The 27948-nt window shown below is 40.7% G+C and overlaps 2 protein-coding genes across 3 annotated transcripts; both read right to left on the bottom strand.

The window, feature by feature from the left end:
• Positions 1–236: 236 nt before the first annotated feature.
• Positions 237–11867, bottom strand: LOC137587672 (titin homolog). 2 transcript variants are annotated; one of them, XM_068304251.1, is made up of 11 exons: positions 11818–11867; positions 4177–11135; positions 3845–4044; positions 3653–3755; positions 3306–3384; positions 3114–3219; positions 2791–2922; positions 2483–2572; positions 2030–2173; positions 1728–1912; positions 237–1636 (listed from the first exon to the last, which is right to left on the bottom strand). In XM_068304251.1, the coding sequence occupies exons 2-11, from the start codon at positions 11132–11134 to the stop codon at positions 1468–1470; spliced, it is 8166 nt and encodes a 2721-aa protein (XP_068160352.1). In that variant the 5' UTR covers position 11135; positions 11818–11867; the 3' UTR covers positions 237–1467. The 2 variants fall into 2 exon arrangements, with proteins under 2 accessions (XP_068160352.1, XP_068160351.1); XM_068304250.1 differs by having other exon boundaries at positions 3845–11135.
• Positions 11868–12762: 895 nt separating this feature from the next.
• vps41 (VPS41 subunit of HOPS complex) lies at positions 12763–26500 on the bottom strand. The gene is made up of 28 exons (XM_068304385.1): positions 26317–26500; positions 25963–26001; positions 22758–22865; positions 21184–21261; positions 20335–20409; positions 19378–19440; positions 19223–19288; positions 17612–17731; positions 17381–17527; positions 17222–17288; positions 16702–16799; positions 16483–16612; positions 16241–16356; positions 16038–16156; positions 15732–15813; positions 15554–15646; positions 15339–15466; positions 15033–15177; positions 14882–14923; positions 14740–14790; positions 14516–14653; positions 14385–14439; positions 14171–14311; positions 13940–14076; positions 13486–13585; positions 13357–13401; positions 13187–13266; positions 12763–13096 (listed from the first exon to the last, which is right to left on the bottom strand). The coding sequence occupies exons 1-28, from the start codon at positions 26335–26337 to the stop codon at positions 13016–13018; spliced, it is 2565 nt and encodes an 854-aa protein (XP_068160486.1). The 5' UTR covers positions 26338–26500; the 3' UTR covers positions 12763–13015.
• Between the last annotated feature and the right edge of the window lie 1448 nt (positions 26501–27948).

Below are 27948 nucleotides of genomic sequence, written 5' to 3'. Positions count from 1 at the left end.
TTGTGACAGGAGTGTCGGGGAATGTACCAGAGGGGAGTGTGTACATCTGTGACCATAAAGGGAAAACTTCTTCACAACTCCCACATTCGACATGTATCGACATGTGGAAAAGTATTTGATTAAGAATATTACTGCAAAATATTCTGATTATAAATATCAACAATAAAAGTTCACAATAATGTCCACTAGATGGCAATGACGATCAATCAAAGGATAACAGCAGAAAGGCTGTTTGAAACTGTTTATTATTTAAATAAATATTTACATTACAGCTTTGTATAAATCAAAGTTCTTTTCTTACACGAAACATCTTTTTAAAAGTAAGTGTTTAACATGAAGGAACAAGAAAAAGCGGGATGGATAACAATGAGAGTGTAAATCTGGGTCCAGAGCTGAACCCTCAACGTTGATCACTGAGCAGATATTCCCGTTTGTAATCATCAAGGCTGAACCTGGGTGGAATCTACCGTCAGCCACATTCCATCTGACACCAGCGCCTTAAGGCTTTGCTCATCTTCTACAATACAGTGTTATAATATGCATAAATCTACATGATAATTTCATATACATTTAAATTTGTTGATACTAAGGAATAGAAGATGGTAGTCTACACTAACTCAATAAAAAGCCATAATCAATGGACAAGAATAATCAACAAAAATTAAACTAACATTTCAAGTCACACATAATTCATTCAGGCACAAAAAAAGCAGTAGACAGCCTTGGAGTAAAAATACATTAGTTAATACAGGTGTGGCTACAATGCCCTGCTAAATTGTGTACAGTATATGGCTCAGCTTGGAAAACTAAACATTTCAGGCAAGGTGATCTCAGAAAATTAGAGCGCACACTTAATGCCCAAGCTACAGTTCTAACCCACGTCTCTTCAAGAAGATGTTTGAAATGTGTCCCGTTGTTTAAATAAGCTGGTTTACATGATTTCAAAATGTTTCTACAAAAAAATGAGTGTGAAACCAAGAGGACTGATCGGGCAACACGTTGCCCTGAACCTCCAGATAGGAGAAAGGACACAATGGTGTCAATAGACGAACATGAAAAAAACAAATGTACACAGTTTGCTACGTCATGTAAGTCAACAAACAGAGCAACAACAAAATCCTCTTATTTTATGTCATTTGTCATTCTAAAGTTTCTCAAGAAAAACAGTGAAATGTTTTTTCTATTGCTGTCAGGTCATGCGTGTAAACTCTATACTAAACTAAAACCAGTTGTTTAAGATAATATATAAAGTAAAAGTATAAAGTACTTTTTTCAAAATAAGGGAGGAATTAAAGGGTGAATTAATAACATCGTTCAACAACACCTTGCTGTGATCCTGAGATTTAAAACCAATATTTATCCTCTCTTAGGATTTGTTTTTATTAATATTATGCAAATAGATTTAGTGCCAGATACAGTTGGTCAATGAGCATCTTTGTTAAATTCACAGTTCTTTCTCGAAGACTGTCATACTCCCTCGGCTTTGGGTGGAGGCGAACGGGTTCCACTGACAAAGTTATAAACCAAGAACTGAGAGGTGCCGAAATAATGTGTGGCAAAGAGTTTTCCATCGGGAGTGGGGTCGGAGAAAGCAATCTCATCTTTGCTCAGGTACGATCCGTAGATGAAGTTGTTCCTGTGCAACAAAATAAAGAGAAATTGGGTTATGCTTGATTTGTTTTACGGTGCTATAACATCGAATGTTGGTGCTTTGAATGCACACTGACCTGAGGCACTCCAGCATGCGTGAGGCGATGCCCTGACGTCTCATCATGCTGACTACCCAGATGCGGCTGATGCCACAGATGGCTGGTTCTGGCATTGTGGAGCAGCACCAAGCTCTCTGACGTTCGAACATCACCTTCTCTTTCTCTGAGCCCTCCGGTATCGGTTCCTCAATCACCCTGAACCCCTGAAAGAGGTCACAGAAGTCAGTATACTAACACAGGTTAGGGTTTATATTTGATTTCTAACCAGTCAAATGTGATTGAAGACATTTCCTGGCTCGTTTGAGGATGTCGCGTCTTACCTCTTGTATGTGCTCTGCTATAAGGCATCCACCCACTTTCTTGTCGTTGGAGATAAAGAGGAAGGTTTTGATCTTAGATGGACACTTGGTCTCCACCTGCTGGAAGCCAAGGTCATTGTCCACCACCTCTCTGATCTCCTCCACCTGAGAAACACAACGACGATGATTCAGAAAGCATAATGCGCTGGTTTTTCTTAGGATAAAATTGAAATTAAATGAAAGTTTTTTTCAGACATTTTAACAATTCTTCTTTCTGCCAGTTTACCCTTTGAATACCATCATCTGATCACTAGATTATAGATTTTTTTCAACTTCATTCTTCCATCATGTTTTCTGTCTTTTTGTTTTTGTTTGTCTTCCATTCATAAATTTACAAATCGTAATCAACAATTCATTTTTTATTTTATCCCAAACATTTTTCATCGTCGTGTTACACACATTCAGAATATGTACCTTCTTCAGAGCATATTTGGGATCATCTGGCAGGACGAGAATGATCTTGCCATCAGGATACTCTCCCAGAATCCTCTCTTTTTTCCATCCCTAAGAAGAGATGGAGGGAGAAAATGGTGCATTTATTTGAGGATATAAATGCATATAAATACTGAGGAAGCATTCACACCAATGTTTAAAAAAATAAACTATTGAACAACTGTGAATGGTCAATCGATTTTCAGAAACACTTAAATGCATCTGAGTCCTGCCCCAGGGAGTTGATTCTGAGAGACTGTGCACAATGAAAAATGGATATTTTCTCTCACCACATATTTGACAGCGCTGATGAATTGATTGTGGAAGAGTAAATGTTGAGATTCGTCTTCAGGATTGGCTGCTGAGTAGAGCATACCACAAACACTGCAGGCCACTGCTCCAAAATGCTTCTGTCCCGCATCCTACAAGATGAACATAGATTAATTCCTGACATCTGAACGCATCGTAAAGACATGAACAAAAATGTCTTCCAGAATGATCCTTAAGGATGTGGAACAGCTAAAAGGGTCAAAACTTACTTTATTATCCTTAATAAAAACATGTAGTCTGAAGACACTGAAATTTGTAAAGGTGGACCGAGGTGTTCACTCACTATAATGGTTTGGGTGCCATCTTTATCAGCCTCCTTTAATTTCTTGATCTCTTTTTGCAGACAAGCGTCAGATAGAGGAGTCTCCCCTTGTTGTGGCTTCTTTACTCTGCAGTGACACAAAAACTCATCACATTTCTGAAGGTTTCTAAAACTGCAAATGAAAACATTTCAGATTTTGACAAGACTCCTTACTCTTCATGAGGTTTTTCCAACATCTCTGATGTCTTGCCTGTTTCCGTTTTATCCTCCGGAGGTGACTCAACGTCAGTGACTGTAAGAAAAGTCATTTTCTTGAAGAACTACTTTTTCAGCTTTATGTTGTCATGCTAAAATCGAGAACTTTGACAAAACATCAATTCATCAGTCTTCTTCGCAACATCAGAATTTATATAACAAAATAGATAAAGCAGCACTTTTGCCACAACACATAATCCTAGGATGAATCACTAAAGTACTCCACATCTAGAATCCATCCTTTAGATTTGAAATATTTTATCGATCCTTTATTTGAAATAAATCAAAGGGAAAGAAAAACACACCTTCAGGCTTTTCTTCACAGTGCTGAGCTTTACTAGACCCGTCCAAACTGTCGTCAGCAGGAAGAGAAGAGGTGGGCGCTGATGTAACGGGTTCAGCTGTATCCTACGTAAGAAAAAGAAAAGATTATCACCATTTTTACCCCAGCCTGCTGCTTGTGGTATGTATGATGGGACCATTTATCGTCTAGTTACCTTGCATTTGCTCTCCTGTGCTGAGGGTGGACTTGGATTTTTCTGAGATGCTGAGGTCACGGGAGCAGGAGATGCGGTTGGATCAGCAGGTTGAACCACCGTTGAAGACTGCTTGATCTGAGCCGTGACTCCACTGCTGGTGGGTTTCAACGGCGGTGAGGGTGAAGCCACAGGCTTGGCCTGACTTGGAGCTGAAATGGCTTTTGGCGAAAGCGATGTCACAATAAGAGACTTTGACTGAACTTCAGGTGGAGGAACAACTTTTGAAGAGACAGTGGCAGCAGCTGTAGTCTTTGACTGAGGTGTTGCTGCAACCAGAGACTTTAACTGACCTAAGATCCGTGCAGCAGGTATGGTCTGGGCTCTGGGTCTAGCCTGGTTGGATGGCTGTGATGGAGCCAGGGGTTTTGACTGAACTGGGGGCTTCAGCTGCGTTGCAAGGTTTGGATGAACCTTGGGTCTTGCCGGAGGCATGGGCCTTGATTGAGGGCTGGGCTTTGCTGTTGCCACTGGTAACGGGTCATCATCTAGCTCAAAATCATCAAATGAATACTTGGGCCTGGGTTTGTATGGAATGTACTCAACAGGCTTTGGCTTTTGAGCATTAAGTCCATTTGGCATGGGAGGGGGGTTGGCTGGGAGGGTCCTCTTGCCTGCCGATCTGGTGGCTTTTGGGGTCGGCCCTGCAGAAGGATTTGCTTTAGGAGGCTGAGCCTTACTTAGCCTCGCCGATTTACGAACTTCTGCTTGAGGGGGGTCGGTTTTAGGAGCTTCAGTTTTGGCAGGTTCAGGTTTAGCGGCACCAGATGTGGAGCTTTCCACTTTCGTGGATTCATTTTTACTTGGTTCAGCCTTGATGGCGTCATTCTTTACAACTTCTGTATCGTTCTTTACAGCATCTGTGTTCTGTGTCGCAGGCTTGCTGACCGACTCGGAAACAGGAAGGGGGGGTTTAGATGAACTGGGTGCAGGTGGAACCGATGGGATTACTGAAAATTTAGAAAAAGCAGACATGGGTGCCTGCCAATCAATATCTGAAAACATTTGATTTGCTTGGTCAGATTTAAGTTTCTTTACACGCGCCCAAGACATTTTCTCTCTTTGCAGTTCAACCTGTCTTAGTCTTTGATATCTCGTTAACTTCTTTTTCTCGTGGGCTTTCAGTGGCACCGAAACTTGTGTGATGAAGAATCGCCTCTTCTGAGGCTCTCCAGCAGGCTTAGCTTCTGCAGAATCAGCTGTTGAGGGCTGGACTGTAGGTTCGTCTTCAGCGGGAGTCAACGCAACAGAACCCCCTTCTGCTCCTGAAGGAGTCCCAGTTTTTTCAGTGTCTGAATCCTTCATTTTAACAGGTGAACTTTCCTTCTTGACGGCTTCCTTCTTGGATACAGCCTCTCCTGCTGCTTTTGCTGCTGCTGCTGCGGCTACCACTTGTTTTTCCTCCTTAATCTTCTTCAACAGCATGCTGTCAGTCGCAATGTCCTCCGCGATTTCATGACACAAGGCTAACAGGTTCAGCTGCTGTCTGTTTGCCGATCTCTTAGCCGCCGCAGCCTTTTGCTCAGCCAGAGCTGCCAGCCGGGCTTTTGTTCTGGCTTGTGTATTCATCTCTTGCTTCTTGGGTTTTTCTGGTTCCTGTCCCTTTTTATCATCCAAAGTCTTTTCAGCTGTGCTGTTTTGTTTCAAGTTTGTCCCACAAGTATCAGCTTTATTTTTCTCATTAACCTTCACCTCGGATGTTTTGGTAGAGACTGCCTCAGATGTCTCCTGAGGCTTTTCGGTGATGATGTCACAATCATTGTCATTCTGTACTTCTTCCTCCACTACGATCTCACGACCTAACTCTATGTCCTCCAGAATCTGCACTTCTTGTATGTCCAACTTCACCTCAACATTTTCTGTTAACAATGAGTTACAGTCTTCATTTATAGGATGAGAGTTGGGCATTTCAGTTTTGGAGGTATTAACTTCCAATTCAGTTAGTGGTTGCTGGCACTGGTCATAATCTTGAACAACTTCCATACTTTCTCCAGTTGAAATGTTTGTCACAAGCTCGGACTCCTGATCTAACGCAGCACTTGAACTGTTGGCTGTGGTATCCTTCACCTCACTAGTTTGACGTTGCTGCACTCCCGCCTCAAGAAAGACTGGCTGTTGGGAACCATTTATAACCTGTTCCTTCTCATCTACCAATGCATCTTCTGGATCCAGCTGCTCTGAAAGTGAGACTGACAAACCTGATTCGGCGGCTGCTTGAGTGACAATATCCAAGTCAATTTCACTCCGAGGGACTGGCTCCAGAATCACGAATGACTCAGCTGTTCCGTCTGGTATTGCGTAAGTAGAAGAGTTCGGAATTGTTGTCACGGTAACGTTTGGGACCTCTTGATTTCCACTGTCCTCCTGTAACTGTTCAGAAAACTCTGTTGCGTAGATGCAGTCTGGATAGCCATTACTTTCACTTTTTTCAGTTGCTACTTGTGGGAGACCATCTGGCAGGCCGAGCCCATCACTGATCCCTGCAAACTGCTTCACATCCACCGTCATGTCACACTGATCCGACTGTGTAGAGACACAACTCTCCAGCACATTTGTGGATTGTACTTCCATCTCAACCGCTTGGCTGTCTGAGACACAAACGTGATGCTCAACAGTCTCATTTTCCACATGTTGAGTAGAAGTGTCTTCTTCTTCATTGGTGCATGGATCTCCTCCCCTCTGCTGCGTCTCTATGTTGTGCATGTCCAGTAGAGTTACACCTCCGTGGTTCTCTGGTGCTGCAGGAATCTCTCTGTCATCGTTGTTCTCTGGACTGCTAATGGGCTCATACACAATTTGGTTTTCATGAACGTCAACCTCTGACTGATCAGTCGTCTTAATCTGCTCTTCCGATGCCTCAATGATATAATCGGTGTCATGCGATTGGTCGCAAACAAAAACAATTACTTCATTGCTCCCCGTCTCCTCTTCATGTACTCCAGTTCTACTGACCATTTCCTCATCCGTAATGGAAGGCGTGATTACAGGCTCTTCTTTGACTTCATCACAGGCTATCTTCACGGGTTCCTCTTCCAAAACAGAATCCGACTGTTCTATTGGTTCACTTATCATCTCCCTATCTGCTTGACCCTGTTCGGCACTAGGCTCTGTCTCCTTCCTCTCATTAAACTTACTTTCAGAATTAGTCATAAGAAGAATTTCATCTGATAAGGCCATCCTGGGTTCATCGATCTCTATATTCTGCTTTTCTTCTTTTTTCACTATATGTGCTGTGCTACAAACCTCCTTTGGTTTTGTTGTTTCCATATGTATTTGAGTCTCTAGAACTTTGATGCATTCTGCAGTAATCTTTTGTTCACCTTCCTTATTTTCCATCACATCTTTTGGAACTTCTATGTTGTGTTCACTGACCTCCAAAGTGCACTGTCTGTGGATGTCAACTGGAGATGATGGATTATAAATTTCTGTTTCTGTTGTAGTTTCCATAACTGTCTGAGTCTGTGGAACACTGGCGTATTCATCATTAACTTTGTCTACCTCTTCCTTAAGCTCACAACTTGCAGTCACAGTCACATCTTTTTGAACTTCTACATTGAGTTCACTGATCACAAGCCTCCCCTGGTTTGTTTCAACTGGAGGTGGTGGATTACACGAATCCTCTGATTTTTCTGTAATTTCCATACTTAATTGAGTTTCTGGAACATCAACATATTCCGCAGTGAACGTGACATCATCCATTTTGCTCTCACAACTTACTCTCTCTTCTTTTTGAGCTTCAATGTTGAATTCACTGATCTCTAGCCTCTCCTGTCCTTGCAGTTCTACTGGATGTGGTGGACTACAAATCTCTGGTCTTGCTGTAGTTTCCATTGGTACTTCAGTCTCTGGAATATCCACATACTCAGCAGTAACTTTGTCAACCTCTTTGTTATGCTCACAACTTGCGGTCACATATTTTTGAACTTCTATGTTGTATTCACTCGTCTTAGACCTCCCTTGGTTTGTTTCAACTGGAGGTGGTGGATTACAAATCTCCTCTGGTTTTGGTGTAGTTTCCATAGATGTGTGCGTCTCTGGAACATCAACACATTCAGCAGTAACTTTGTCTTCATTTTCCTGACTCTCAAAACTTGCTACCACATTCTTTTGAACTTCTGTGTTGGGTTCGCTGATCTCCGGACTCCCTTGTCTCTGCAGTTCAACTGGAGGTGGTGGATTATAAATCTCTGGTTTTGATGTAGTTTCCATTCTTATTTGAGCCTCTGGAACATCAAAACATGCAGCACTATCCTCATCTTTATGTTCCTTACTCTCAAAACTTGCATTCACATCTTTTTGAACTTCTGCTTTGGGTTCACTGATCTCTAGCCTCCCCTGGTTTGTTTCAACTGGAGATGATGGATAACAAATTTCTGGTTTTGATGTAGTTTCCATAGATGTTTGAGTGTCTGGAACATCAACACACTCAGCAGTAAGCACGTCTTCATCTTCCTTACTCTGATAACTTGCTGTCACAAGATCTTGTTGAACTTTGGTGTTGCATTCACTGATCTCAAGGCTCTCCTTGCTTAATATTTCCACTTCAGACACTGGAAGACATATCTCTTCTGGTGGTGCATCCACATTAATTTCTACACATTCCATCAGAACCTTATGCTTGTTTCCTTCACTCTCATCATTGCTAGTAACAAATTTTTGTCCTTCAATGGATGCAGTGTGTTCATTGATGTCCTTATCTCTGTGGGTTTCTGGATCTACTGTAATTGTTGGTTCAGAAATCTCATCTGTTACTGCCGCCTGCACATCCATTTCTGTTTGACTCATGGTTGCACTGATGGATTCTGTGATGTTTTCATTTACAGAATTCTCAGGAGTTTGAATCCTTAGGTCTTCTTGAACTTTTTCAGATATGTCTGTTGCAGTTTCAGTGACTTCTTGCTTCTTCTGGATCTGTGTTTCTGTGTTAGAAACTCCGTCTGATGTTGTAGTTTGCACGTCCACTTCATCTGGGCTGCTCTGACGATTTGAAGCTGGATGTTTCTGCACTGCATCAGTCAAATTTGCCGGGGTTTCACTCTCCTTGGTTGATGATACTTGAGAAACCCCAATTGCAGTCTGTATCTCAGGCATACTGGTACATTCGATATTGATCTCATCTTCCATTCCCATTTTTCCAGAATTGTCAATCGTAGTATCACAATGACCCTCAGTAGATATGTCTGTGGTGTCTTCATTGACCCCCTGTCTGTCCTCACTTTCTTCTTCCATTATAGGAGCAGGATCAGAAACCTCTGGTGTCGCCACCGTCTCCACTTCCAACTGAATATGACTCCCAGATTCGATGGTGCACTCACCCGAGTTCACATTTTCTTCACTTTCCATTATGTGAGCCACATGACTCTCATTAAACTGGGTAGGTATGTCTGGAGCACATTCGGTCACATCCTGGCTCTGTTGGCTTTGTATTTCCATTGTAGTGATTTGTTTAGAGATCTCCTGGTCTGAAGTTGAAGCCTGTACATCCATTTTTAGTTGACAACCTGATGCAGCACTTTCAAATTTCATCCTGTCTTTAACTTTCACTTCTGTTTTGCATTCATTCGGCTTGAGGTTCTCATGATTGTGTATGTCATCTGGGCTCTGTGCTGACATTATTTTACTCTGCACGCTTGTGTCTGACTGCCTCTCTGAGAGCGTAACACAGTCATAGAGCACCTCATTTTGATAGTTTCCATCCTTTTGCTCATTAACTGGTTCACCGTCTGTTTTTGTTATTTCAGTACAGCTGTCAGTAGTCTTGTCCGTCACTTCTTGGCTCAGCTGTAGCCCAGGAACAGCAACAGTGGGAATTGTCAAGAATTCAACTCCTTTCCTTTCACTTTCTTCAAGCTCGTCTTCGGAATTCCTAACTATTTTGTTCACAACGGCGTACGAGTCTGTAATTTCATCTGGCACTTCAGGGCTCACTCGATCATGCTGGTGATCAGAATTTGATTCCTCTTTGAAAGTGACTTGACTTTTGAAACTAAGATCTGTTTGACTCTCTGGATTGCTAACAGGCTCTGTTGTTAGACTTTCCCCAGTTTGACTCTCTGCATTATTTCCTTCTACTAGTATCTCTTCTTGTGTCACGTTCGATTTGCTTATTAATTCTTTAACCTGGTCACTCTGGCATGCAGGAATACTGGCTGCTTCAAACACTCCCTGCAACTCTCCTTCCTTACTCTTACATTTAAAAGGCAGCGTTACCTCTTCAGAAACAGACTCTGTGTTTTCGTTTGCAATGACTTCACTGCTGACATCTGTTCGTACTTCACCTTCACAGCTTGGATTTGCCTCCTCTGTACAAGAATAGATGGTTTCCACCAGCGAAGCTGGAGCATAATTGTCTACATCCATGTGGCTTTTGATGGAAACAGCAACGTCATTCTTTTCACTTTCCCCATCATCAGATATCACACAGCCTGTAGCTGTTGCAGTAACAGAATCTAATGTTTCTCTACATGATACTAGTGTTTCATTATCTGTGACCTTTTGGCTTTCTATATTTATTAGTTCCTCCTTTTTACCATCCTCAGCCAGACACTGAAATTCAACATGAGCTGTTCCACTCTCTGTGATCGATTCCTTTGTGTCTCTTTGTGCATGAACTGAAATTTCTTCTATCTCGTGGTCAGTGATAGGCTGTACAGATTGCCTGTTCTCATCCCTCTCTGCATCACCCAAGCTTTGAATGCTTGATGAATCTGAATATCTACCATAATTATGGTCCACATGAATAGCGTCTGCAGGCGCAGATGATGACCACTGGCTTGTCTCCTGTGTTGCAAGAGATGACTCTTCAGCCTTACGCTTAGCTCTGACTCGATTTGAATATTTTTTGACACAGCGAGCCTTGTCATCATTTCTCTCTCTGAAGGGGTCAGTCTTACTACCATCACTACTCAGCTCATCCTCTGACTCTGTAGAAGCTGTTCGTTTCAGAGAAGCTTTGGAGTTAGTTTTCTGTGAAGGAGCATCTCCATGGGAGGCACTTGTGGCTTTCAGGAGCTTGGCTTTTTTGACGGGTGGAACAGAAAGTAAATCCCTTGGCGGGGAACTCTGCACTGAAGTCGACAGTTTTTTCTTGGTCCGAGGAGCTGCTGCCATTTCTACCGTATTTTCTGTTGAGAGAGACCTTTTCTTGGTGGCAGATTCAGTGCTGGATGACAGAGCCTCCCCATCTTCATCCAACGTCTTCATTTTAGGCTGAGATTCAAGAGGAGAGGAACCTGTCTTTGGGGCTGGCATTCTGTCAATATAACATACATATATATTTTCATAATATACCAGGTAAAAAAAAACGTTTTCATTAAGAATGATGAAAGATGGGATGACAATTCAGATAGACAAATACTGTCTCAAAAACTGACTAGAATTATTACTTCTTGTTGCAGATTATCTCCTTATTAAACACATGCATTGAAATGAAATTAAGATCGGTTAAGATGAAAAACAATTATACCCGTGTCCATCTAATACTTAACTAATCTAAACTCATCAACTGTTGCCTGGTTTTCCTCACCAGCAGTAAGGCTGGCTAACGCTGGACATAAACAGTGACAAGTCGTAGTAAAACTAAGATGGCTCTTGAATCACACAATTTACGAGCAATCAATAGCCCCTTATTCGACACGATAATAATCTTAAAGCCGGTCTAATGGTCTTAGTCATTTCAAGTTGTTCGGGTAAGAAGGTGAAATTCTCAGCTCGCTAGCTAACAGCGGCTAGTGTGTTAGCTGGAAGTACACAGTGGTCGGGGGGGGCTAAAGCTAATAGCAGGCAACTCGCAACAAATGAGCGAAAAGAGACTCGCTGCTCAAGTCAACGGAAACAGCGGCCGGACAGACAGAGCAGACAACCCGGAGAGAAGTTATCACCTTATTTCACATCTGCAGAAACATACAGGTCAAACATTCGTCAATGAAACTCACTTTGATGTTTTCTTTTTCAACAACAGCTGTTTTTTTCCCTGTGAATAAAAATGAACTGTACTTCCGGAGTGAAACGGCGGATGTGACGTCATAGTCCTCCAGGGACGCTCGAAGTCAAGATTTTACCTTCAGACGTTTAATTTAGGAACTTTATTTATGCATGAGAGATGATCAGTATATAATAAAACACTGTTTTAATGTACGTTTGCTATAAACCGAGTTAAATGTCGCACCCTTTACAAACAACACACTTTACAAACAACAGAAGTCTTTTATTTGAAGATTTAAAGATCGATTGTTATTATGACATCTGATCTATGCAGAATTTAAAAAAAAGGTTTAAAGTGGAAAAGTTTGTAGTATGTTTGTTATTTTATAATGAACAATTCAGTCAAATTTCTTAACCCTTTGTTTATGAAAGACTGGATGACACAACCTGATGTAATTTAATGTGCAATTTTCAATTACTTTTGAATTATTTAATACTTCATGGCAATAACATTAAGACTATATTAGAAGATTGTGGTATTTCCCATCAGTCTCCATGAATAAAATGTGTTGACAGACATCACTTGGCCTTGTCAGAGATAAACCCATAACTGTGACAAGGAATTCTCTGTGACGTGCAGTGAAGTATCAGCATAACAATATTTGGCCTTGGTTGTGATATCATAAGGGACACAGATTGGACCAATATTTTGAGTTCATTTAGTTCACATCTTCTCCAAGCAGCAAAATCCATGCAGAAACAACTTCCAACAAGCACTCCTCAATAAACCAAGATTCTGTAGTCTGTCCATGATTCAGCAGCTTTGCACAAATATTTATGCAGCTTTTTTCACCACAAACTCTTTAAATAAATCGCTCTTATAGTTTTCAAATGACAGGATTGAATTCAAATTGGTTTATAGACATGAAATACATAACCATCAGACACAAACCAAACCAATTTTATATGATTTTATTTTTTAGACATTGCAGACATTTCATCACTAAATCACATTAGTTGCAAGACAAACAAGTGCGGCATTTTACATTTGTTAGACGTCAACATCTATCTAATATAAATACTTTGCATTTTTGCTAGCATACAGTTCAGTGACCGAGGGAAAGTGATATTCATTGATCAGTGTGCTGACGGAGAGCTTTGAGAATGGTGGTAAAGGAATCAATTAAATTTTGAGAGCATAAATCTGTGTTATTTTTTCATTTCCAGGATTCCACTTCCTGGGCCTCGCCTTTTTGCACTGCAGATGTTACAAAACTGCATGGCAGGAATCTGAAAGAGGAAATACAGACAGATGAATATGAGTTGAAAGAGAATAATGCCTGAGTGACAGCAACAGGGGTCCTAAGAAAAGTTACGTACTGTTCCTGAAGAAGGTAAACATTCCTTGTGAAACATGTGCCTGCAGTGAAAAACCACCACACCGAAGGGCTTGGCCATGTCTGAAACACAAATGTGATACAGAACAAAGAATATCTTTCAATCATTATACAAAATGAAATCATTTGAATACAACTGAGTCGTAAACCCACCTGATGGTAATATTGTAGCATGACATGATTCACAGATATTCTCCTCTGAAAAGAAAACCCCCACTTGCATGAGTGCAGTTTAAAAATGATATTGAGTTTTGCTTTAAATTCCAAAGACAGCACACCCACCGTCCACCCGGACTCCTCTCATCTGTGTTCGGTGCATCTTCTGGAGAAGAGAGAGGGAGTCGGCCACCAGGATCTTCTTACATCCCTCCCTTAGAAGAATCTTAGAATCAAGATAACAGAAAACTTAATTTAATTAACTTTATTGATCCCCAGTGAAGAAATTCTGTTTACACTCAATATATAAACGCACACACAAAGGGCCTATAGATATAGAATTATTGGAAAGATAGTGGAGTGGTGGGTAGCCATGTAGCAGCGCCCTAGGAGCAGCTTGGTGGGTGCTTCTTCAGCTACCAGTTCATGATCCCCAAGGCCAGTCCTTGTTGACTGAGCTACTGCTTAATGTCAAATGAACATAATCTGTTTTGTGCAACCACAATCAGGTTGTACATCTACTTTATAAACATATTAAGTAAAAAAAATTGAAATCTAATAAATGAGAAATGGTCTTGACCTGTAGATTATAATCCTGGAGGATTTTTACGAGTGAATCTCTGAGGTTTGGGATTTCCATTCCCTCTTTGATGCGATGGATGAGTAGGATGGGATCCACGTGAGTGCCGATGTTATTAAGGAGGCCGGTGATGAATGCTGGGGAGGCAATAATAAAAAGGAATATTATGAAAGTGAGAAAATAAATAGAGAACAGCTAGAATGAGACAGTCAGTAGAAGGCTGCATCATACGTGGTTTGTCAATCGAGTAAGAAATGAGGTCTTCCCAGAGTTCTGCATCATCCTGTTCCTTCGCAAACTCTATGGCCTTGTCCACATCCTCCAGTTCCTTCATGATCATCTGCAGAGCTTGTTTGCAATTCCCCATCCTGCCTGGGAGCAACAGTAGCTGGATTAGCTTCCTGGTAATCATCACAAGAACACTTAAAAACAGACACAAACTCACTGAGCAGGAAGACGGTCTCCTCTACAAAGTTCCTTTGCTGACACACCTCCAAAGCCTGAGAGAAACAAAGAGACAACATCACGTGTTGCCGTGAATCTAACATGCAGTAATACAACAGGTAGGAATCCCACCTTTTCCAGTGGGCAGTGCGTGCTGTCTCTGAGGAAAGGCAGGAGATTCGGACGGTCGTATTCGGCGTACAGGCTGATCTGTCTCTCGTGATATTTCTGGCCTTTATGATGGTCCCTCTTGAACAGTTTATGGAGGTACTGTTGGGGGGAAAACGACACACCGAATAAGTATTGAATGCAGTCTTGAGATAATACGGTTACATTCCAAATATATCTCAACTCACCACATGCAGGAGCTCAGGCCTGTCTGCTAGTTCTTCAACCACCCTGTCCGTCTATGAGCAGAGAAAAAAGAAACCAGATAAACAAACAGCAGGTTATCATTAGATCCTTCAAGAAATGCTGTGATAAGCCAGCTACACTTACTGATATCTTGTCTTCGTTGTCGAGCAGCATGTCAACAGCTTTCTAAGGATGAAAAGTTAGTAAATGTGTTACTCAAATGGACGATCACTCCCAGACAACAGGACTGCTGCTGCTGAGTCTGATTTTTAAGACAAATTTGAGATCTTTTTACCTCTTTGTCAAAGTCCATGAGGAGAACAATCTTGTCCTCTATGGAGGAGAAAAGGTTGTGTTTGTGGATGAGCTGATAAACATCCTTGTGCCTCAGTCTCAGGTAGATTTCTAAGGCTCTGTCATAGCGTTGATCATATGTGTACCTGAGGCAGCATAAAACACCAACAAGACACTTTACACAGTTGGTTCCGAGTTGGGTTTTTTAAATTCTTAGCAGTAACTTTAAAATTACATGTTATTCCACCCCAACAAACCATGCACATACACAGTATATACACAGTATATATGAGTCAGGCTTACTTACAGTTCAGCCAATGTGGTGAGCAGAGTTCTGTTACTAGGGTCCCTCTTCAGGTGGTCGTTGACAGCCTGAACAATAGCCATGTTATTATAAAGCTCTCCAGGCCATTCACGGATGAGGGTGGCAAAACCCTTTGTGGAAAGAACAAGAAGTGTTAAAAACCATTAGCTGATGGCCAGTGGATGGACTTTACTGCAGGATGTCTCAGACTGAAGTACCTCATAATCAGTTTTGAGAAATTCATGCAAGATCATTTCATAAATGGCTGGTCTGAGACGCAGGTCCCCTCTGGGCAAATACTGACTGATGGCCTGAAACAAAGAGGAAGAGCAATCTTTAGACGTGACTGATTCTGAATAAAATACAGTAAGCCTATAAACCACAGATGTGACCTACCTTCAACTGTCCAATAGTCTTGAATCGGTACACCTCATTTTCCCACAGTTCCATGTTTTTTCCAAGAACCTTTTGACACTTCCTGAAAAATAGAACACTGGAATGATTCACATGAAACAGACTCTGCTTTTTGACTGTTCCAGCAGCAAACATGCTTGTTCATTCATCAGTCATTTTAATACCATCATTTTAATATTCATTTTAATATTTTAATACCAATACATTGGGATAAAAAAGGCAAATACTCTTTAAAATATCTCACTCGCAAACTGAGAAACAGCTTCTGTACAGTACTTCCAAACATACCTGGCAGCAGTGTCGTAATCTCCTTTCTCCACCAAGTGGTTGATGAAAGCAATTCCGATCTTCTGGACGTCATGCCTCTTGATGTTTTTGAAGCTGATCTCTGCAGCCATCAGTGCCTCCTGTCGCAATAACACGAAGCATAGTTAAAGGCACAAAATCGACAGGATGTAACCTTTTATTCATAAAGCACAATAGATCCAAACCTCGTATTTCTTCTTTTCGAGCAGCCAATCGATATGATCATCTTGGTCTCGCTCTTTGGCCACGACGATGTCTTTGGGACTGATGATGTAGAAGAGTGACTCTCCTTCAGAATGCTCTGTTAATGAAAATGCATTTATGTCTGAGCATTATGGCTGACATTTGATACGTCGATGCATAATTAAATCAACCTGCAGTAACAGGATGAATGACATTTCACCCAAGGCAGCTTTTATAGTCTCACCGAGCCGGTAGTCTCTGCACTCATTGTCCTGGAAGTTGCGCACAGTCAGAGCGTCTGAAGAGATCTCCTCGCAGGTCTCATGGACAGGCTGGATGATGTCGAGGCGAGGCCGCGCACGAAAGTCCTCATCCTGCACACAAATAAATACACGCCCAATGAAGAGAAGCTTTTACACCACATGCAACCTTTCTAAAAATGTCTAAAAGAAGACATTATTACCATTTGATCAGAGTTCTCCTTCACAAAGTACAGAATGACGAGCTGGTCAGCCAGTGGCGCCAAACCACTTATGAAAAAATCCGTCTCAAAGGCAGAAACTGTTTTGAAACAACACAGAAACCAGACAAGAGATGATCAAGGATATGACAAAGACATCCTGTTGTTGTGCATTTGATGCATTTGTGTGTTGGGAGCGGTAACATCTAAATGTTCTCTATTGCATCTTCAAAATATGGCTTTTTTTAATCTTAACCCAGCTTCCTATTTGAAACATTTTCTGGTAGTTGTTCAATATTCCTTTATCATTATCACTGTAACAAAGTCCTGTGTATTGAAAAACAGGTAGGTAATCCGACACCCTGATAAATTAAAATCAGCTCCCACTAAATTTACTGTTTTTTTGCCGGTACTGTTTAGTTTTAGTTCTGTTTTCAATCTTGCTTTATATTATATTTTGCTGTTGTAGCTGGCTGTTCCTGTTATATGAATTGCGGTCCATCAAGTTTGGTTGATTTGTTACCTATTTCCACATAGCGATTGGGCAGATCTCTCATTTCTGTAGGATTTCGCTCTTTCACAACACAAATCTGAGGAAAAATAGGAAACTTACAAAATTCTGAAAAATCGTAAAGGCTATTGCCTGTAATGACAAATAAAGTTAAAGAAAAACATTTCAAACCTTAATGGAAGTTCCCCAGCCAACAATGAGAGTGGTGTCGTCCTTCCAGCACAGGCTGCATGGGTACATGTCGGGCCTCAGACTGAGATTGTCACGCAACACATTTGTGATCCGTTGTTTTGTCCCAAAATCATAAATTTTAACTCCCTAAAACCACCAAAATTTTAGTAATTTTAGAGTAAATACAAAGGTTTTTGTACTTGTTTTGTACTGGTTTTTGTTGTCACTTACCACATTGTTGGACCAAGCGAGAAGGTTTGCTCTCCACTGGATGTTAGTAATGGAACCCTCGCCTTCATGGATTACAGACATCTTCCAGCGATTCAACCAGTTTCTTTCGTACAGAAGCAACTTTGAGGGAGAGAAAAGAAGTGTCTAAAGAGTGCAGTTGCGCAGTCTGACCTACAGAGGGCAGTGGATGAACGCCACATTTAAAAGGAAAGACGCCAGGTGAACAGCTTCATAGATCCAGCTGCAAGGAACTTTGTTCTTCACACAGCAAAGGCTGAGGTAAAATCTGATTTTAGTCCCCACTTCAAAGTATTTACACACAAAGGCAATAAAGACAAATTTTTCATTAGTGAGAAAAATTCAAATTCATTGGTGGAAGAAATTATTTTAGTTTCACAGAGCGGCTCTGGTTTGCCCATAAGAGTAGAGAGAACACCATTACGGTTTTCAACCAGATGCACATCATCCTTCTTACTCTCATCATAATGACCACATTGCAGTTACAGCGCAAAATATAGAAGTAAGCTTTTAAAAATATGATTTTGTGCCATATGCATTTACCACCTCATCTTTTGTGTGAGGTGTAATTTTTTTAACAAAGCAATGTGGCTGCCACAGATATATTCTATAAAGCATATACTAATGTTCAGGCCCTGCACTGTGAATGCCTTTAAGGACAAAGCCTTGCATTCATACGCCCCGCATTGTTGCCATTCATATTATATAAACTAAATTAAAAAAGACCCCAATAGGTGCATAATATTAGTGAGGATGCAGGGAGAGAAGGTTGTATTGGCACTTTAATCCACTAGTCGGACTATGTTAATAAACAGTTTGCTCTACAAAGAGATGATATGACAAAAGAACTGTGGAGACAAAATTGAATTTCCTTTGACAGGATGTGGCTCCTGTTGAGGCTTATTGATTTTCATCGCAGGCACATTGCGGAGGCCTTCACAACTTGGAACCGAGAGGAATCAGCAGCAATTGAAAGAAAATGGCAAAGTAACCCTAACAATGGGGTTTCATAAAAAAAAGTTGTTTTTCCTCAAGGCTGTTGTATAAATGTCAGTATACTTTATTTAAGGCCAGTTTTGCAATGACTCTACTTAGATGTGATTTATAGCTGTGTGCAATAACCGACATGTGGTAATAGTCAGGCAGTTTTACTTCCAAAGACATAAAATGATAAATACAATATCCAACTTTTCCATTTTTGTAGTGACTTACGTCCCAGACACAACTTCCAAGAAAGAGATCACCTCAAGCGCCCGGAAATCCTAAGACTGTGTACCTTCTCCATAATGACATCTACTTGCTACGCTTGTGAAGCATTGCTTTTCAAACACCGGTGAGCGAACAGCACTTTGTGAAAATGGGCAGCTCTCGTGAGAGCACTCCAACAAAGAGACAGGAAAGTAAGAGCCTTTCACACCAGACAAAGGCGTGTGCATCGTCTTCAGCCAAGCCAACAAAAAAGAGAGTTTTGAGAATTAGGTGTCAACCAGACACAATCAGGATGAATTGTTGCAGTAGGAAATATCTTACACTGTACATAATGACTTCAAAGGCAAAAATATATAGAAAAAAGAAGGTATGACTCAAATATACCTTGTTGCCTCCAGTGACAAACTGTTTGTAGTTTGTTTTGGTGAATTGAGGATGTAATGCCACCACCTGCAAAACAATACAAGACATATGGGTTAAACTACACAGATTTAACAATCTTGTAAAGCCAGATCTAGATTTGTCTTCACACAACTTACTTTTATCGGACAATCGAAGTTGGCATGGAAGCCCTCTCTTGTATAGAGACCAACCACTTGCACCTGGAACAGAGATGAGACAGCAGAAAAGGCAGACAGAAGGTGAATAACTCAAATCTCTCCTTTAATTGCTGCCTCTGCAACAATCTGAGGCCAGCGAGGGGAATTGAGGAGAGAAAAGCCTTTGATTGGCTTCCTACTTCTCCACTGGGTCACCAATTAGTGGACAAGTTGATTCTTCGAACCCCGCAGGGTTTAAAAACAGGAGTCATCATCTTGGACTCCACCACATCCTCAGTTGGTTACAAATAACCCTAAAGCACCTTTAGGATCCATGACACCCAGTTTCTCTTCACCTGAGGCCCAAAAGAGGCCATTGCTTTAAAAGTAGGCGAATAACATAAAACTCTGATGCAATCTCTTTTTGGAGCTGCACCAACAATTGCAGATTAAGTTAGATTTGGGAGGGATTAACAGCCAACTGAATTGGTAGAGGGCAAACAATTGCTGTTGATTTTAATTGTCTGCTCCACTTTCTGAGCGACAAGATCTCATTTTTGCCGTTGTAGTGCTGGGAGAGGGGGGGAGGGTTGATATCAGAGAGCATATCTTGACTGTGAAACCCATGAAGGATGGTGGTAATGATGAGGAGAGACAAGATAACAGCAAGGTGGAGAACATGGAGAAGGTATCCATCGATGGCTGATTGCTGACTGACAGCTACAACTGAGTTTAAGCTTTTTCCCCCTCTTTGAAACTGGTAAATGGTTTTTATGAATCCATATGAACACATATTTATGTCTAGATGTAGTGATAATAAAACGTTCTACATCATTAGCATAAAGCTGAAAACTGATAAGACTTTTCTATGAATGCCGGGAAGAATAACAAAAGATAAAAAACACAGATTGGCTGCGTAGGCCGAGGGATCGGTACCAATGAGCAGACACATCTCACCTTCCCATCCTCGGAGCAGATACCCACATGCTCTCCACTTTCATCCAGACTGATCTGATTAATCTTCACCGAACTCTGCAGAGACAGTATCAAGGCAGCTTTTATAGAGGCAGGCAAATATCTTTTTTGTCCAGTCAAATATTGCCGGGTGACATTTTAACCCATTAAGTGAAGTGCCAGAAAAAGCAAAATGCTACCAATCTGAGTATGTAATGGAAGCATAGCCCTGTATTTGTCAATGCATAGGGCGTGGCATTAAAACTGAGTATAGGTGAGGGGTGTCAATTCACTGCCAACGCTTTCATGACACTTAAAGGCTTTTTAGATAAAAGGATCAACTAAATGGCATACATTATAACAAATGCAACTTAAAAAACATCCCAAAAGGGCCGCCTGTGTAGACTAAAGGAGAAAAGGTTTTTGGTTTATCGTGTATTTACAGTCTCTCCAGCAGACTGGCGTTATCTGGCTTTCCTTGCATCATATATGCTGAAGAACTTCCAAGGATTAACGTCAAATTAATAATTTTTAAAAACTTTTGCTTTTCCCCAATGTAAGGATGTTTGCTCATTTAATTTATTGCAAAAAAAATGACAACATAACTAACATTCTAATGTGTGTGCACCAAATATTAGGCTATGAGGTAACAGGAAGCACTGACTTAGCATGCTAACATCTGATGTTTATCATACAACTCAAATTAGAGAGGATAATGTCAGCACAGTAATTTTCTTTTAGGTGTTCACTTAATACCTGACAGACTTTGACCTGATGAAAGCAGCATCACAAGATCATAAACAGTAAACCTTGTCCTAAAACCATGGTTAAAAGAGATTTTAATTTACTCACAATTTCAAACTTCTGAGTTACATTTCCCTGGATGTCCAACAAGAAGACCTTTCCAAAATGGGTACCAAGGGCAAGAAACTGAAAAGAGATGTAATATAATGCAAATTAAAGAACGAACACCTGAAAGAAAGTAAAACATTTCCGAGTCAAATCTTGTGTTGATGACGGCTGTGGAAGAGGATAAAAAAAAAATTCTTTGCAGAGCTGGAGCGACATGGGCGAAATGGGGATTGGGTGGGCTTGGAGGCAAAACTGTGAAATTGCAGAGGGAGGAAAAGTCCTATTTATTAAAGCATACAGTGTGAAATGGCATTTTTTCACCTCAAATTAAAATGCTTAAGCATAATAAATGCACTGTACATCTGACTTCTTCCCATGCTCCCTATGCAACCCAATCACCTCCCTGGCCAGAGGAGCCATTATTTCTCCTGAGCAGCAACCGGTTTCTGTTTTGTGCTTCAACAAATGTGGTGTGTGTAGGTGTGTGTGTGTGTGTGTGTGTGTGTGTGTGTGTGTGTGTGTGTGTGTGTGTGTGTGTGTGTGTGTGTGTGTGTGTGAGTGAGTGTGAGAGAGTACGTGAGTCCACTGGGACAAAAAAATTATAGAAACTGGGAGCTTTTGGCATTAGATTATGTATGTGCTCCCCCCACCCACATTCGCTGCTCCATGCCCTCCTCCTAATCCCCCTCTCTTCTAGACCAGCATGTGGATGTGTGGCGAGCCCATCATGCTTCAGTGCAGTCTATAATGAAATGCTTATATTTACAGGCACAGCTGAGCATGTCAGACAGAGCCCCTGCAATCTCCCCAAATAAAATAACCAAAAATAAATAAATAAAGGGTTCAACCTTGTGAGGCAGAGCGACTTTTAAAGGGATTTATCAGAATGGAATTGTTCAAATGAAATTCGGATTCAGACACTTAAAATATGAGGCAACATAAGTCAGTGTGTGCCGCCGGTGGCTTAAAGGTTGTGTGTGGTTGAAGGGGGGGAAGGGAGGGCCTGGTGTGACCAAACAGGTAGATGTCAGAATGTAAGAGGAAAAAGACATTCAGATGAAATTTGGAAGTTCGACAGCATCTCTCACCATGTCACGGTTGTTATTTTAAGGTTAAAAATAAAATAAAGGAAGGGATGAAATCCTTACAGTAAAAATAAATAAATGAAAATCAATAGTGGTTAATAAAATATCAGGAGTGGAGACATGACTGGTCGTGACTTTTGCTCTGCTCAGGCGTGCAAGTGTGCTGCCGGTGCCACATCGATTAACCATCTGGCCTAGAGTGGCCCTCTTAAAAATATCAGCGGTGGACGGACAGAGGAGAGGAGAGAAAAATATGCAAGCGAGGGAATAAAAACAGGAGGAGACAATAGTGGCTGGTGTCTTTTGATGTGGCTCCCTGAGAGGAGAAGTGGGAGAAGGTGAGAAAAGAATGGGCTGCCTTTATAGATTGAACAGAGGGGATGAAAACCAACTTTGAAGAGGACGTCTCTCAAATGTGTGCATAAACAACATGAGGAGGGGGACCCCGGGACTGAGTCGCCCTGGTGGGCGGTAGATTACAACCCTTACCTTGTCGTGGACGGTCATGCAGCTGGCTGCATCCTTCTGGAGGATTTCTGTCACCCCATTGGAGAGCCTCTCATACTTGAGCTTGGGCTCCTCTTCGCTGTCCTCCTCCTGGTGGAGGAAGCAGACTCGGATGACACGCTCTTCTCACTATATCATTAAAACAGCATGGTGGCCTCTCACAGATGCTACTGCTCCCAATGTTCTTTGAAAGATGCTGACAACACCCTTGAAGCACTAAATTGAACTGTACAAAAATGTCAAAGACAAGTCACCTGAAAATCTGATATTAAACTGAGAAACGAACTTAAAGTCACCTTGTGGAGCTTCAACCCACTATGACTGCATGTTTTCATGTGTTGTTTGTTGAGGATGCAGAAGTTGTGGTTTAGATTCTGATGTCTGTTTCACACAATTCAACTGACTGAAGCTGCTTTCACACGAGGCGCATCTTGAATGTGACTCAACTTTTCGTTTAACATCATCTAAATATGAGACAAACCTCTTCAAAAGTGTACAAATAATTAATGCAAATGCAGCGTTGTTGTTTTTTTAAACTATATTTCATTTTCATTTTAAAGAGAACATTTCCTAAATATGCAGCCAATTGGCCCATATTTAATTGTTTTAAAGGAAAATAAAGAATTTTTTCTACACCTCATTAGCATTCTGACAATAATATACTGCAACAATAAATCACTGAAGCATTCTGCTTTCAGATCATGAAAATCCACCAAGGACTCCAAGGACTCACCCCCCAACCCCACAGGACCCCACTAATGGCCACTCATCTTCAAACAAATTCATGTCTTGCTTGTGTGTATCAGAAGATGTTATGCACAAAATCCAATTTCCATTACCTTGGATGAAATGTGCCATAAAGTTATTTTTTCACGGGACCATTCCTCCCCAGTGACAAACATGAATTTAGTCACTTCATAAAGCAAACTTAAGGTATTCTATTGTTTCACACTTTCTATTGTGAGCCAACATTTGTGGCCAGTCACAGCTTGAATATTACCCTTAATTCAGTTTATAACCAATGCTACAGTCTGTGGCTACCCAGAGGGTGCATCAACTCAAAACATTGTCTCCCATTATGTGCTATTGGTTTGGAGGAGGGGGACAACAGCGTGGAAAAAATGTTATTTTCAAAACAATCCTTTCCCACTCAACAGCACCATATCTAGGCTATTTCCTGTGTATTCTGGTTGTGAGATTTCTGATGCGAGGGCATTTGTCACGGGTTTCAAAGGTGTATCAAACAACAAAGGAAAACTTCATCTCCAGAGAAAAACTATCCAGTTTTATACTTTTGCCATCTTTTATAAGTTGCTTTCAGTTTTATCAACTACTGACCTGCGTCACAGTCTTTTCCTCCGTGTTGGCAGTTAAGATTAAAAAATTATGAACCAAACCTTCTATGATGTTGGCGACATTCTGCTTCCAAGACAAAAGAAAGGAAGATATGCTTTCTTCAGCATTATGAAAATGATCCATCATCTGGTCTGCGCCACTACCACATCTTTCTGTCTTAGCACAAAGTCCTGAACAGATTACAGCCAAAACAGATAAATGCATGTTGCGCTGTGTTAGTTAAACGGAATGATTATAAACCACAGCGGTGGCCAGTCACTGATGTGACCTCAACACACACACCGTGGTTGAGAGGTTTATCATCATAGTCACACCTTAAAGTATAATAGATATTAGGAATCGGGTTGCCCAATCTCCAAAGAAATAAACCTGTTGCTAAAGGAATGCCGTTGGGAAACCAATTCTATGACCAGTTCATGGATTTTTCTGCACAGCCTTCAATCACAAGCCAGCTCACAAACTTGTAAGACAGTCAGCAACACTTCAAGAGCTTCTGGTTTTAAATTTATATGTGCCTCTTTGGTAGCATTGCAGTTACATCAGACCTGACAATATTAAACCTTATGTATTTGACATATTTTCTTCCGCTCACATAAGATGGGTTGCGGAGGCGGAAAGCTAAGCAGAGTCTTCCAGACCTCTCTCTAGCATTTTCCAGCTGTTCTTCAGGGTTTCAGAACTATTCCCAGGCAAGGTGAGATACGTAATCCCCTCATTGAGCTATGGGTGGTTCCCAGGGTCTCCTTCCAGAAGGAGGCGCCCTAACCAGATACGACCACCTTCATTTGATCCTTTTGTAATTTGTAAATTATTATTCAAGTGAGATGATCCGATGACGATTCTACAAGAAAGGTTTGTCAAGTAAATCAGAATTTTTTATTTATATTGTCAAAGTTAGTAAAAAGAGATGCAACAAACTGTATATGATATAAATATCATGAATAATTTGTTTCTGAGGATTTGATCCATTGCCTTAAAGTAGAACTTATTCCCAGTCAAATTACAAAAGCAGTGAAAAGGATGCCTCCGAGTTTCAGGAATAATTGCTATCTTTTTTGTGTAGCAGAGGGTGGAACACACATACCATCAATGCTTGATCCAGTGAGGCATACCCCAACCAGATAACAGCAGAAACAGACAGAAAGCAAGCTAGATTACACTTCTAGTAAAAAAATCAAATATTTGAAGGCACTTGGGGACAACACCATCTCATAGTCCCGAGTCCTTGTTTACTTCTGTTCTACAGTACCGAGCTCAGTGTGCACAGACAGAAAAATGTGATGTGGACCTCTTTCTATTTACAAGCCTGGAGTTTTCCCTGTTTCCTGTCGCTCACTCTCCGCTATTTTCTTCTCTGAAGTGCGCGAGTTTGCTGCAGCCTCTATGTGAAATTTGATTCTCACCTTTGCTTCTTATAAACTCCTTCCTTCCTGCCAGGCCGATGCGTAAACCCATATTTTATTTAGCCTACTTGTGATTCTCAGAAGCACAACAGTACTGTAACACGTCCAAACTCTGTAATAATATTGATGGATCGGGAAAGCTATCTGTAATTCATGAGTGTTTGACACTTCTCAAATCTGACAAAGATCCTTCTGGGATCAAGAGAAGTTGATGAAGGTTGACTGTGGATTACGATTCTTCCAGTTGACAGCAAGTGTGTGGAAAAAACATAATGGAAGGGCAGAAGCATGCACTCACGTCATCAGCAATGCATTGCTGTTGACGTTTGTTGAATTATTTTCCCTGACGATTTCAAGATATACTTAATGTCTTTGTCCTTTTCCAGGAGAAAGGAAATAGCACAAAGTAGTGATTCTGTGTTTCTTACCTCTGAATCGTCTGTGAATTCCTCACTTCGTCTTCTACCCTGAATGACGAGACATTTTGAGTGGATTTGAACAATCAGTCACAAATAATTTTATTGTATTAAAAGGCCAAGACATTCTGCAGGACGTTCAAATGGGACAATAAGATAATTTAACTGCAAGAGGTGTGGAGACAATATCAAAATAATATACATTTTAAAAAATAAAAATATTTATTAACAAAAACAAGTCATTCACAGCTATCACATCACAAATGAACGTTGTCCACACGACACAAACTATTAGATAACTGCTTCTACGTATAAAACATCAACATTCATCTAGCTAGCCAGCCAGCGTTAGCATCCAATGCTTACCTGCTCTTCCACTTCCGCCATTTCTCTTCGCTATATCTGACAGAATAACACTTCTAAATATTAATAACACATATTAAACGTCCGTGACACTGTAATTACGTTTGCATCATCTTAACAACATCTATAATAGACCGAGGCGATGTTTGTTGTCGAAGCCTGGTCCTCCTGTCATAGTTTAAATCACATGACTTAGACAAACCGCAATGCATTATAGGAAACGGAGTCTTTGCGGAAGAGAGCCGCAACAACCGCGAAAAGAGGTGAGTCGACCCTAACTTAATGAAAAAGAACAAATTAAACCTGAATATTAGCGTCATTGTCGCCAGTGTATTAATATTTTACCAAAGGATATACATATTTTAACCAAATTCTTCGTTTTGTTCCCTTTAAATGTGCTCATTGATATTAACTCTTTTTGAGGAGGCTATAATCCACATTTGTTTGTCGTTAAATAATCTTGGCTGGCTGGCAATGGATTTTAATGACAGAGTTGTGAAAAGATGGGTTCAGGAAGAGTTTCTTTCATTCTGAGGTGAATCAGGGTATAAATAGGTTCTGGGTTACTTCTTCCCTTCAATCAGTGTAACCCTGGGGTCAAGCAAAAATAATAAAAGCCCATCAAAAGCATTAATTAAAGAAAGAAAAAACAAAGAAAATTCATCAGACTACTCATGATGATCCACAAATAAAAACAAATAAATCCTGATATATATTCTAAACCCATTTTGGGAGATAAATATATATTTGGAGGAGGGTAATAACTCCTGGGTCACACCAGGGTCAGAGAGGGGCAGAAACAAGGAACTACCCCCGGCATGTATCTGAGAGTCAGCCATTTAAAATGATTTGATGTGTTTGCCAGGGGAAATGAAAATAGATTCATACCCACCATTATGGAAAATCATACTTTTGTTAATAACTAGTAACTGCTGTTGATTTTCAAACCTGTTTTGCTGTTGACAGTATACTTCTCTACCCAGCATTGAATAGACATTAACAATATGACAATACATCAGTACAATTTGCAATATTGTAAATATTGATTACAAATGTATTTATTATGAGAACAACACCTTTCAAAATGCTGTATTATTTAAAAAAAATTAATTACAGGTATGGATAATGCATGTGCATGTATCTGGTCAACATTGAGCACATTTTATTCATGCAACGTCATCTATGACTTACCGTAATAATAAGTTTCTACAAAATCTGATTCTGCAAAGTGGGAATGTCAAAAAAATATTGTGTAAGAATTCAGGTATTTTTCTTTAAAACAGGGCACAAAAATCCCTCAAAGCGATACAGTAAAATATATTTGAATCAGTGCACCTTGTTTTTTCACTGGATAATATGTGTCTGTCACAAAGGATTAGAAACATTATTTTCCATAATGTTCATACATGTTCAAGACAGTCAATTAGCTTTTTGGTTCTGTGTATCTCCAGACGTTCCTCGACATGGTGGCAGCATGAATCCCTCAGATATCATTTGACTAACTCACCTGGTCTTTCTTCACCCTGCTGTCAGCCTACTTGCCAAAGTCCAGATGAATGCGAACGGTATGATTTGCCTTTTCTTTATTGAAATTGTCTCACACCCACATCCCTCCTCATTCATCCTCAGGAGGAT

Source organism: Antennarius striatus, chromosome 20, assembly GCF_040054535.1.
Source record: "Antennarius striatus isolate MH-2024 chromosome 20, ASM4005453v1, whole genome shotgun sequence".
Lineage (NCBI taxonomy): Eukaryota > Metazoa > Chordata > Actinopteri > Lophiiformes > Antennariidae > Antennarius > Antennarius striatus.
This window is presented reverse-complemented; position numbering and strand designations above follow the sequence as displayed.

Bases quoted from the DNA above. Each gene is read 5' to 3' on its own strand.
- LOC137587672 (XM_068304250.1), bottom strand. From the start codon at position 11,134: ATGCCAGCCCCAAAGACAGGTTCCTCTCCTCTTGAATCTCAGCCTAAA. The intron at 2,923-3,113 runs GTGAGTGAACAC...TTCATCTTGTAG, and splicing joins ATGGCACCCAAACCATTATA to GATGCGGGACAGAAGCATTT. The intron at 1,637-1,727 runs GTCAGTGTGCAT...TTTGTTGCACAG, and splicing joins CGCATGCTGGAGTGCCTCAG to GAACAACTTCATCTACGGAT.
- vps41 (XM_068304385.1), bottom strand. From the start codon at position 26,337: ATGGCGGAAGTGGAAGAGCAG. The intron at 20,410-21,183 runs GTGAGTAAATTA...CTGTCTCTGCAG, and splicing joins TAACTCAGAAGTTTGAAATT to AGTTCGGTGAAGATTAATCA. The intron at 14,440-14,515 runs GTGGGATTCCTA...TGTTTCTCTCAG, and splicing joins CGCACTGCCCACTGGAAAAG to GCTTTGGAGGTGTGTCAGCA.